Source organism: Aphelocoma coerulescens, chromosome 4, assembly GCF_041296385.1.
Source record: "Aphelocoma coerulescens isolate FSJ_1873_10779 chromosome 4, UR_Acoe_1.0, whole genome shotgun sequence".
Taxonomy (NCBI): domain Eukaryota; kingdom Metazoa; phylum Chordata; class Aves; order Passeriformes; family Corvidae; genus Aphelocoma; species Aphelocoma coerulescens.
The window spans coordinates 46,038,532-46,051,036 of NC_091017.1; the positions used below are offsets into that span (position 1 = coordinate 46,038,532).

The window sequence follows — 12,505 nt, forward strand, 5'->3', positions numbered from 1 at the left end:
TGGAGCTAAGAGATTGGAGTTCAGGTCCCAGTTATAACCAAGATATCTTGTAGAACATTGCCTGTGTATTCTGATAGATCAGTTCTATAAAACAGGTATTTTTTTTAACTGAGAGAAAGAAAATCTGGTCCAGGAGGTGACCAATTATCATTACAAGCGTATAAAAATAGAGGAAAAATGTGGGGGTTTTGTATGAAGAGCTTGAGGTCAACTGAGAACTGAAAATCCTCACCACATTAGGAAGATGCCAGTTAAGTCTCTATCCTCCTTCATTTTGACTAAAACAGAAATGTAAGATTTGTCTGTTATTTAAATATATGAAGACCAGCAAGGATAGTTGATTGCATTTAACCATGAATCAGATCTCATTTGTAGTAAAATTTAGAAGAAGAAAGACATATTGATTCTAAAGCTTAAGGTAATAAAAACTTGTGCTGCTGTCCCAGGATTAAAGGTTAGCCAATCATGCTGGTTTTATTATATTAATTCAACAATGAAGTATTGTTTTAAAGCTGCTTGCTCACAAGCCATTTTGATAGGAATCCAAAGCATGTTTCAGAAACTGTCAACAGCATTCCACAGAAACACAATGGGCATTTGTTTTTAAAATTCAGTCAGCCACTTTCAAACAGTACTAATCCCATTAATTTAAAACAGGATGATGGAATATCTTACATATCAGGGATCCTTCTTGTCTATCTTAATTGCATACAGAATAAAGCAGTTGCAATTTGAATGTGGCATGTCATATTACTAGACAGCATGTGGTGTATTACCCAACTGTTCATTCATGATCCCAATTGTTGGTGTATCCTGTATCTATTTGATTTTAGCAACCTGGTAAGTTACCAAAAATTGAGAATTGTCAGACAGTAAGTACCTACCTATGAAAGAGTTTGAGGAACTTTCAAGCTGAAACAAATATATCCTTGAATAGGAATGATTTGCAAGTCACAGAGGTAATTTCCTTACACAAGTGCAATTTAGTTTGTACGAAAACTAGAATGTAGAGAAAGGAGAACAGACATGCTCACAGCTTTACAGACTACTTTAGAACTTTGATGTTTTTGTGGCCAAAACTTGGAGAAAAATAGAATACAATTACAGATGTTTTGTGCAAGTTGCTGTTCTTTCAGGGGATGCTTGTGATCACTTCTGATCTGTTCATTCCTCACTCACAAGGTTGTTAACTTCCAGCAAAAATGATGGATGATGATAAAAAACAGAAAACCAATTGTATTATAGAAGAATTTATTCCCTACTAAATGCTTGATTTTTGTCAGGGTGGCTGTTGGTTGGTTTTAATTTTTGAAGCACAGCTGCAGTCATTTCCATGATGCTATGAAATACTCAGTTAAACTAGAGACCAGAGAAATGTGTTTACAAACTGTAGTTCTTGAGGGAAATATGGAAATACTAAAATGAATCATCTTTTTATCTCTAAGTTTAGGGGAGCGTTGTTTTACTATTTTCAAGTTGCAGTTTCTAAAATCACTGGTAGTTCAGGAATTTAATGAATCGTCCAATCTATGACATATGGTATTAATTATCCAGAGATTTTGTGAATAAAGAGAGCCTGGTGGCTGGCTGAGCAGAACAGCTGTTCCAGACGGTTAATGCCCAGGATTAGGGCAAACTAGAGGGAAGCTGAGACAAGAATGGTGCTGGTTATGTTTCTGCTCAGAAAGGCTGATTAGTACCAAGAAGCCTGCCAGTCTGCCTGTGTCCCAGTGTGGGTTTGGGTGGAAGGATACTACTTGTAATAAATTCTGCTTCTGTAAAGAGCACAAACAGTTATTAGTATGAAAGGTGTACCCAAAAGCTGCTTCTGTGCTGCAGAGTGTTACAGTGGGAATGGGAATTTTGACAGTATTGTCAGCAATAACTCTGTGCTCCTTGACATTTTTGCCAAGGATTAAGTTGTATTTGAACAGAGATTTCAATGGTATTTTTCCTTTCCATGTCTGTTGCAGCAAACAGTACCTCATCTCCTTCCCTTCTGTTCTCTAACTCTGCTTCTGCCTGAAGTAGAACAACAGAGATATTAGTATGATTTTCTCTATCTGCTATTATATTCTCTCTTTCCACAGAATTGACCAAAAAATGTCTGGAGGCCAGAGCGGGTATGAACTGGGTGAGGCCAAAGCCATCTTGAAGGAACTGAAGTCCATCAGAAAGGCGATCAGTTCAGGCGAGAGAGAAAAACAAGATTTAATGAAGGTATTTTGATTGGTTAATGCAAGTTTTCTTGTGGATTTGTTTTAACATGACTCACTTCCCTGATGATAAATACTTTGCATTTTATACTTTTAAGGAATTCTCAAAATTCTTTGAGCCAAACTAGCATTAACATAAATTTTCAGATGCAGAGACTGAAGCCTGTGACATTCCTAGTTCAAAGAGCTGCTCCATGTTAGAGAATATAGATTTTTTTGGAACTTGTATGTAAGGTACAACGCATATGTTACCTCTAAAGCACAATTTAGAATATTAAGTGAACAAAATTGATACACACTGAAATGCCTGATCATTTTTTAAATCAGTGAAAGTTTTCCTAATCTAAATTGTCCTATTTCCATTTCTGAAAGCAGATTTCTTCTTTTTGTTTTTTAATCAGCAAAATACATAATTGGTTGGCAAATTAAAAAACACAAAGTCCCAAAACAGACACAAACCCAAATGAGCAGCTTTTACATTCTTACAGGTCTTGGTCACCTTAGTGTCACCTACCAATAGCTTGATTAAAAGGATAGGTTGCTTAATATGAAATAAACCCAGAATTTTTATAGTGTCTTTTATGTAAATATATTTTGGAGATAAACTGGTATAAACATGGTAAAGAGAAAAGGAACTTTAATGCCACTTCCTTCTTTAATTCCTGGACAGAGTCTTGCAAAGCTGAGGGAAAAATTCAATATTGATCAAACCACTGAAACATCTGAACCAGACTTGAGTTCCAGTTCTGTAAACTCCCAGTTGTGTTTTCCCAGACAAACTCTGGATACAGGGTCTCAGACGGACATTTCTGGTGAGGTGAGCTTTTTTGCATTTTGTCCAGTGTAAAGAAAAATTGAAGCAGAATGCTACAGTTAATGGAATAGGAATCAAATGGCTGTTCACTGTTGCAGATAGCATATATATGTATGTTTGTTTCACAGAATTACTTAGAATCACTCACACTAGAATTACTTTTCTGATTTTTTGCCCTTGAATTTTAAGTCAAGATTCAGATGAATGTTACACATTTGTCATGAAGCATTTATGACAATCTTAAGATCAGGAGAAGTGGATAGTATTTTTTTTTTCACCTGTCTATAGGATATGTTTCACCTTACAGACCTAATTAAATATGAAGATTTTTTTTTTTAATTTTCAGGAAAAAAGATATCAGAATTTAAATGCACAATTTCATTTCACACAGATGAAAAACTGTTGTGGAACTACTTTTTCAGTGACCTCATTTCACTGATGATATATTTTACATACACAGAAAGCTGTTTAATTTTGATACCTTCTTTGAAGTTTTGCAAGCTAAGTTTGTAGGAAAGACAGCGTACAAGGTTTTCCAGACAAAGAGCTTGTCTATGTTTTGTAACAAATTTATTAAAGTCTAACTTAGAAATGTGCTGACATAGTTCTAAATTCTGAGTTCAACAGAATTCACAGTAGGAGATCAGAATTTTTGGTGCAGTTACTGCAAGAATTCTTTGAAAATGCTCTGGCTTTACTGTGTTGGAATATGGGCAATTGGTGGTGCAGTAGTTAAAAATATATGAAGTGGCTCAGAATAAAACAGCACCGTTTTGTACATCTGAGTAGATGAGATCTCAGCTAGGCATTTAACATCAGGTGGGGAGCTGGCTGCAGGGGTGGGGGGGGGTAATTTTATTTTTCTTTAAACTGTAATTTTTCTAGCCTCTGCCTAGGTTTTGTTGGTTCGTTTAAAAGCTTTGCACAGTAACGAGGCTATTTGTTTTGTTTGGTTGGTTTTTCCCACAACAGATTGGAGCAAGAAGTAGATCGAATTTAGCAGAGAAGGTCAGACTCAGTCTGCAGTACGAAGAGGCCAAGCGAAGGTAACGGGGTCAGTGGGAGCGTGCGGCCGCAGCGCGGGGCCCGGAAGCGCCCGGTGCCCGCGGGGCCGGGAAGGGGCCAGGAAGCGCCCGGTGCCCGCGGCTCCAACGCCGTGCTCGCAGCGACATCCAGCGGGCGGCACCGCCGCGCGCCCTTCCGGGGGCTGCCGCGCTCGGGAACGCTGCGGCTGTTCCTCAGTGCTAAGGTGGATGTGTAAAGAAACAGAATTAAAACCGCGACAAATTACTGGCAGTTCCAGGAGTAAGGGAATAGAATGAGCTGGCTTTGTGATGAAAGCAGTCGCCAGGTTATTTATGTCCATTATATCTTTCTTCGGGATCATCATTTCACTTTACTGTACCACTGAAGGCTTGTCAGTTTTAGAGCTGCTTCAGACTTCCAGTGCAGATTTAGTAGGCTTAATTATTTCTTTTTTCCCCTGGGACTTTAGATAATTTAAAAACTTGCTATCATTATGGGTTGGCTTCTTTTTTCTTAGTGTAACATGAGGAGTAAAGAAGTCAGGAACTGCTCCACTGATGAATGTGGAGTGCCTTTCAAATAAAGTTCTGTGGTGCTTGCCCATGAAAGTGGTGCCATCCTGATGAATTGCCACAGCACTGAAAAATGGGCATCAGAAACCAGAACATTCAGAGTTCAGTTGGCATCTTCTGGTGTCCCAGAAGTGCTGCATAATACTGGGACAACATTTACTATTGGGATAGCTCTCATGTGGTAATATTTTCTGATACTTGTCGCCAAACTAATTGTCAGCTCTTCAGAAGCGTTATTGTTTTTGTTGTGGAGGTTCTTTGTAACTTAAGGGAAATAGAAATCTAAGCATTATTCCACACCCAAAGTTTTGGGGTTTTTTACTATGAAGAACTGAACAAAGCAACAAAATAAAAAAATAGTGGTTTTCTCCACATGAAAACTGTGCCTAAAATGCCATTTGATCTGGGATATAAATATTATTTCAGTTGGAAAACTGTGGCATGATCATTTAGAAAACTACAAAAATAAATTTGTAACTTATAAGTACCAAGTAACAGCATAGTTGTTTTTAGGTTTTAAAGGCAGGAGCCTGCACAACTATTTTTTTGCCTGATTTCAAATGTATACTTCCTCATACAGAGTAGTAGCTACTATCCTTGCCAGTAACAACAATAATCCTTTATATCCTCATCATGGATCATAAAACCTTATTGTATAATCAATGCAGTCATCAAAGAACACCAAGGCTATTGTGTTTGTTCAATATTGAACATGCATGACTTTGGCTCACAATCATCATGTACATAACGTTCATTTTCGGATGGTCATTTAGATGCAGATAGGTGGCATTATTTCTCAAGCATAATTGATCCAAAACCTGATCACCCTCTCTTTTGACTGTGTCTTGATACCAAGAAGTCCCAGCATTGCATTTTATCTTTCTTTTGTAGGAACAAAAAACCTCCTTGAAGTAAGTCAGTTTGCCACTTCTCTCTTGGGGAAGGGGGAAGAGAGAAAAAAGGATAAACAGTACAGTGCTCAGAGTATGGAGTACTGTAGCACAGGATCTTTCTTTCTCACAAATTACTTAGCCAAGAACATGGATCAAAATTTCAGTGTGTGTAACTTGGAATAATGAAGATACATACCAGTTTGCACATAAAGCTCAGTACCTAATTACACCCCTCCCCCAAGTATTGTGGTCACTGTAACCATCTCTGTAATTTAGTAAGTGTTGACCTTCTTTTCTGAAATAGTAAATGTGCAAGTTCTCAATTATTTTGTGGTAAAATAGCTAAGATAAAGAGGATCTTGTAAGTGAACTTCTCTAATTGAAAATTACCCGATAATTTTGTGCATTGCAGATTTGACATTGCTTAGCCAGCAGAATGTCTTGAAGAGGTGGAGTGTTCATAACTATGCTGAATTCAGTTGCAATTGTTATTCAAAAGGATCTGATACAGCATGTTGACAATCCTATCCTGATGTGGTGAAGATCTGGCTAATATTCCTTTTTGGCCTGTTGTGGCATCCCACTCTTAAGGTGGACCTTAAGAGCACCCAAGATTCATAGATGCCCATGGTCAAAAAGGAATTACAAAAGTCAAAGAGTCTGCAAAAACTTACCTATTCTATTAGTTTATTATTAAAACTTCTACTAGTAAATTATACACATGGCATGGAAATTGGGATATTAGTCCCTGACCTCTGAGTATAAACAAGTGGTGATGGATTTTGAATAGGGGGTAGAATGAAATTGGAGAGCGAGAGAAAGGAAGGGAGAAAGGAAGGAAACAAACAAAGAAAACAAATATCACCAGCTCCAGCATCAATCCATCTGATGGGGTGTCCCAGGTCCTGGGGCACCTGTGGGGGTACCTGTTTATAACCAAGCTTTTCTTGCTCTGGAGCTATGTTTCTCACTTTCTATGCAAATCAGTTATCACTAGCAGTCTGTTGTTCCAGACTTCTGGAAATGGGTTGAGGGCTTCAGGGGCTTTGGTGGTCTGGATCCCCCACTGCTGCCATGGGAACAGCAGTTGCACAAACTCAAACTGTTAAGTTCATCTCTCTTTTCTTTAGATAGCTGCTGTCGCATTGCCTTTTTTTTAATTGCATAGAAGAGCAATGCTTTTGTCTTAAGATTTGCTGAATTGAGCACCTTGCTATGGTGCACATTCTTTCACCATGGTCATGTCTGTTTCTGAGGAGCCATCAGCCTCCCACAGCATAGGAGAAATCCATCATACTCATGAATGAGTAAAGCGTGGTGCCACTGCTATGTTACCAGACAGATTTCTTTCAATAAAGCTTTTAATAAACATTGTGACTTCTACTTGAACTGGAATAGGAGCAACTAATTTTTAAAGCTTATGCATATTGCTGCTGGCCTCAATATGTGGCCTGATTCTCTGGCATAGCCTGCATTCTTGGGAAGCAAAACTAAAAGTAGGGCCTTGAGTATAAAATGTTGTTATAGCCTGATATCTTTCAAAATACTGTATCACTTCTCTCTTTCCTGGGCTTTGTGTTCTGTGCTGGACTCAGGCAAATCTGTGTTGTTTTATTTTAGCATGGCTAATTTGAAGATTGAACTCTCTAAGCTAGATAGTGAAGCCTGGCCTGGAGCACTGGATGTGGAAAAGGAAAAACTGATGTTAATCAATGAAAAAGAAGAGCTTTTAAAGGAGCTCCAGTTTATTACACCACGCAAACGTACTCAAGATGAGCTAGAGCAGCTAGAAGCAGAAAGGAAGAGGCTTGAGGAAGAGCTGGTGTCTGTGAAAAACACACCCAGTCAAGCACTTGCTGAAAGGTAAGGGGTTGCCTTTTGCTAATATTAAATGCTGCTTTCTGCAGTCTAACCTTTGTACTCATTGCAGACCCTGAACTATGCCATGATGGGCTGTTTTCCTTCAGTGACTGTTCTATGTAGATCTTAATTAAATTTGTTATTAGCCCAGTGGGCAGAAAAACAAAGAAGTCTTCAATACTGTGAGAGAATGTGAACACCCTGTATGTGCTCTGCAGTATCAGTTGCTCTGTGCTTGTTACCAGCATGAAAATGCCTGTGACAGATGTTAAATAACTGAGGAATGTCAACATACCAGCGAGAAGGCAATACATCATTCACTCATTTCTGATAATAGCTGTAAACTGTTTGAACTCAGGTTACAAAGATTATCTCGATCATTGCAACAACTGAAGCCTTTCATTGTGAGTTTTATTACAAGCAAAAATGTAACCAAAAGGGGAAAAAAACCAAAAAAAGTTGAGATGAGAAGCATAATTGCTGCAAAACTTTTCTAACTTGCTGCTACCTAACTAGTAAGTGAAGCTAGTCTCACAATAAATTGTTTTTAGCCATATTCAGAGTTTGAGAAAATCAAAGCTGACTGTCACAAAAGGACTTTTCATCAGCTCTAAGTGGAAATAAATTTAAGGGCACCTCTAGCCCACATAAAATGCAATAAACACAGAATGTCCTTGTGTGTATCAGTATGGCATGCCTTACTGAAGTAATACAATTGGCATTGTGTGGCTTTCTTACTTCCCTTTACTGGGAAACACCTGCTGTTGCTCCAGGGTGCTGTATTGCAAAATTCCTGTTTTAGCATTAGAAGCTGAGTCCTAAATTGTAGCTGAGTAACAAGGAAGTTTTTTTTGCTTACAAAGTACAAATGTGTGTATTAGGCAAGATTTTTCTTAACATTTCTACACTTTATAATAGCTTAAACTACATTATATTAATAATCCAAATATGCTTTAGAAAAGGGAACTATATCTTTACAGGAGAAGCTACCTGTCTGTGGTAGTAGTACCTAAAGTACCATGGATCTGTTGCTCTCTGACTTCCATTAATAAATGGCGAATAAGGGGTCAATAATAAAATCACAGTCACAGATAAGTAATTTGAATCTAAGATTTTGATAATATGCTGTTGTATAGCTAAATCTTGACTCAAGCCATAAATAGGTAGCTGGTGTCTGAATCTTGTGGTTTGGATTTGCTTTAGTGCCAGAGAAAGTTCTGTGCCTGACTGTTTTCTCATACATGTCAGATGCCAAACTTGGAGTACCAAGGACAAGTAAAATTGTCCCACATTGTGAATTTTCCATGTATTGTGACAGAATGAGTTGTTAGAGCTTCCTTTTTTTCCCCTCTTTTCCTCAAACTTTTTTCCTTTGGTTTTTAATCCTGAAAATGTGGAGTGTTTAGGCTTTTTTTCCTAAGATGTAAGATATGTTGGGCACTGCTGGTTGAGGTAGCACCTATGGTGGATTCTGGTTTGCTTTTTTGTTATTCCAGCGAATGTCCAGTGAATTTCTAGCTTCAACTGTTAATATTAAAACTGTCTCCTTTGGCGACTTCAGGGTGCATTAATGTTTTCACACCGGGCTATTTTGAGGATTATTTCTGGTTTGTCTACTATAAACATAAAGTAAATCTTCATTTTCAGAAGGATTCAGATGATGAAACTTTTTCTAAAATGTTAATTTAAAAAAATACATTTAATTGTTTCAGATCAATCAGCAGTGTTCTGTTTCTGGGAGATGAGGGAGATTCTCCTCTCCGTTATCAGTGGAGGAGCCATGCCATCTTCAAAATATTGTACTATTGTTGCATTACCATTTTCTTCTATGAGGTTTCTTGAGTGCCTTCAGTTTGCAGTGTTTTCATAGGAACTGATAAAGAAGCAGCAGCATAAGAAGCTGTGGATTGTGCCAGAACTTAACATGATGAGGCTTCTTTCATTTGGTTTAGTGGTTTGGGGTTTTTTTATATCTAAAGGGAAAAGAAACAGGAGACGTGCTCTGACTTAAAACAAAAGCATTATAGCATAGCCCTGGGTTATTTTGGAGCAGGATGCTGAAATTGCCAGTGGTAGATGTACATGGATTGAATTTACAGAAGGAGGGTGTAGATCATAACATATCAACTTCAAAAAGGCAGAGACAGGGCATAGTCTGACTGCTTTAAGAAGCCTTAAAGCAACTGTGTAGTAATAACTGGATTGTGGGACTGTTGAGAACTACTTGGTACTTTCTTGCCTCTGAGTTCCTGTCAGGGAGATTCCATTATTGCTTTAATCCTTGGCAGTATCTCCCAAGTAAACACAGTCATTTGAACAGGTCCATGCTTTAAGTACTTGCTTGTTCTGTTGCCTGCAAAACTGGCACCTGCTCTTGTGCCTGTCACAAATGAATATGTCCATCTAAGTTTGCATTGAAAGGTGAGGTATGTGCACTTTTTTATGTATCATCTTTAAAGATTCTCTGCTTCTCTCAGCGATGTTACAATTTAAGATCAAGAGAGAAAGATGTCTCACTAACCTGAAGTCCCTTCTGCAGTGAGTAATAGGTTAATTTAAATAGAAGGGGTGCCAGCAGGAGAGACTGAAGAGGCCTGTGTCAGAATAGATAACACAGTGGTTGTTCAGGTGTTTACACAGGATTTTTTGGATATTAAAGTTCCTGCTTATGCTATAAAGAGGGAAGGTTCGTTGTCTGAAAGTTTTGGCTATGGAGTTGTTGGTCTTTTTTTCATTTGGCCTGGTGTAGAATGAAAGAACTTTCTCTGAATCTCAATTTGTTGTGAGATAATGAAATTACTTACTGCATTTCTTTGAACTTCCACAAATGATTTCATCACCCAGCTTGTGTTTGTGATTTGTGACTAACATCTTTCTGACGTTAGCCTACAAGTATTAACACTTGTATTTAATTACTAGTACATCAAATTACTTCCAGGAAAGAATTTTTTTTCAGGTGCTAAATTATAAAGGATAAATTATATTTATCAACCTCCTTAAGATAGTAAAAGAAAATAAATGATTGTGCTTTTGAGGCAAAAACCAATGAAACCTTTTAGTTCAAGAGTACAAATTCAGTTGCTATGGTGTCCCTCTTGAGGTGGCTGTAGATGTGTCTTTTGAGGACTTCAGTCAGAGAAATTCCTAAGCTTTTATTTCCTTTCTTGTCTTCTACATTAGTAGTTGAACACAGAGCAATTTCTGTGCCTCTTCCTTGAGAAAAAAATGATAGTTCACTACTGAAAAGCCACAAAAGAGATACTTAAGACCATTCTTGCTTGGGACAAGCAGGATAGATTAGGCTTTAAATTAAGACAGAAGGCATCAGTAGATAATAAAATGATAGGAAAGAGTGTCTGATACTATAGATGAACATAATTCTTGGTGTGGAAACCAAGAATTCTTGTGTGTGTGTCTTCCTGAGCAAAGAATGAAAGACTGTGTATGCTTTTAACAGCCTTAGCAGGTATTGGCAGATGAACACATCACTGCAGTGTGAGAGCACATGTGGCGTGGGCAGTGGAGTGGAAGTCACACTCTCACTGACCTCGGGGTAACTTATTCACCTTTGCATAACCCAGATTTGCTCATTGAATGAGCATGGGTGTAAGCAAATGCTTTTCATGCTTTGCTGAATCGGGGACTTAATGTCTTTTTACTGGTATCTGACATCCAAAGGGAGTGAATTCTGGGCACTCTTGAGTATCTCATTCAGTTAATTCACTTTGTGTAAGAAAGCAATAGTTGATGTTTCTTGTTTCTCAGATTAGTTGCTTGAGAACTTGTGATGTGTATCAGTTGACTGAGCAAGGCCTAGAGGAGAATACAGTAATCCACAACTACAGGAGGATTTTAGCTGAATCCACAGAGAGAAAGCAATTTATTTAGTGTAAATGGAGTGATAAAAGGGAATTATAAGAGGGGAAAAAAATCACTCTAAAGGTTAGTGAATCATTTCTACTAGCCAAGAGGAATAGGAGAGTTCCCTCTTTTGTGGCTTTAGAGCTGCGCTAGCTAACAAAGCAGGAGGCAATAAATCCTGCTTTCTCATAAAGGTGAACTTGATGATAAGCATTACTATGCTGTGTGGCTCTGAGGTGCTGACAAAGCTGTTGGGAATGTAGAAATCTTTACCAAGGACTCCTAAATATGGTCTATAGTCTCAGAACCTTTCACTGAATGCTGCTCTGATTTGCTGTGCTTTATCTCTATATAAAGATTCTGAAATTAAAGGGATTGCTTTGATTTCAAACTTCAAAATATCAAAACTAATACTGGTATTACTGGTATTAGTGTTCTTCTAGTTTGTTTGTTTGTTTTGGTGTTTTTTTCCTGGTTTTGTTGGTTGTTTTTTTTTCCTGGAACTACATAAAGTGAGGCGGCAGTCTGCAGCATGGCTTTTAAAAACTGTGTGAGTGCAGACCTTATTATCCTGAAGTTGCAGCTATTTTCCCAGTGCTCATCAGTTACTCTTTTATTGGGTGCATGTTCCCCTTGGTACAGTGTGAATGTCCCAACCCTGTGCTTGCTTGTACACTCAGCAGGTTTGTTACAGTGCTTGGTATTCTGCAGGTAAAGTCACTCTGCTGAAGCAGTTGGGGGTTTTATGATCAGACTGAGAGCTAACACAGTATTTTGGATTTTAGTCACTGGCAACCTGATAAAAAAATGAGGGATCTTCACTTTGTTTCTTTTTTATCTATAAAATGTTCTAGCCTATTCTGTAATGCTTTTCTGAACTAATATGTACATCTTTTTGCAGATTAAAGTTGGAGGAGAGAAGAAAAGATTTGGTACAGAAACTTGAAGAAACTACAAAGTTAACTACCTGTTTGCATTCACAACTTAGGAGGTGAGACTGTACTGCATAATGTAGAACCTGTTTTGTAGTGGACCTGGATGTCTCAACTTCATTCTTAGGACTTTCTCTTAGCTGGAGGCTCAGCAAAATTTATTTAATATTTAACTAAGAAAATGCAAGTGTAATAGCTTCAAGCGTTTTGTCACCACCCTCATTATGACAACTTTTCACAAAGAACCTGGTGTACTTTTATAATTTCAGTAAATTTTCTAAGTTGATAGTTCTTTAACTATTCTATAAACAACTTTTAAGTGTTTAGAAGG

General features: G+C 37.9%; 1 protein-coding gene across 4 annotated transcripts in view; it reads left to right on the plus strand.

The window, feature by feature from the left end:
• Positions 1 to 12,505, plus strand: part of WWC2 (WW and C2 domain containing 2) — a 94,353-nt gene that overhangs the window by 55,402 nt on the left and 26,446 nt on the right. For all 4 annotated transcript variants that reach the window (XM_069013768.1, XM_069013769.1, XM_069013772.1 and 1 more), the window contains 5 exons: positions 2,091 to 2,220; positions 2,887 to 3,033; positions 4,003 to 4,076; positions 7,142 to 7,384; positions 12,144 to 12,233. In XM_069013768.1, coding sequence (XP_068869869.1) covers positions 2,091 to 2,220; positions 2,887 to 3,033; positions 4,003 to 4,076; positions 7,142 to 7,384; positions 12,144 to 12,233 — 684 coding nt within the window. The remainder of the gene's footprint in view (positions 1 to 2,090; positions 2,221 to 2,886; positions 3,034 to 4,002; positions 4,077 to 7,141; positions 7,385 to 12,143; positions 12,234 to 12,505) is intronic.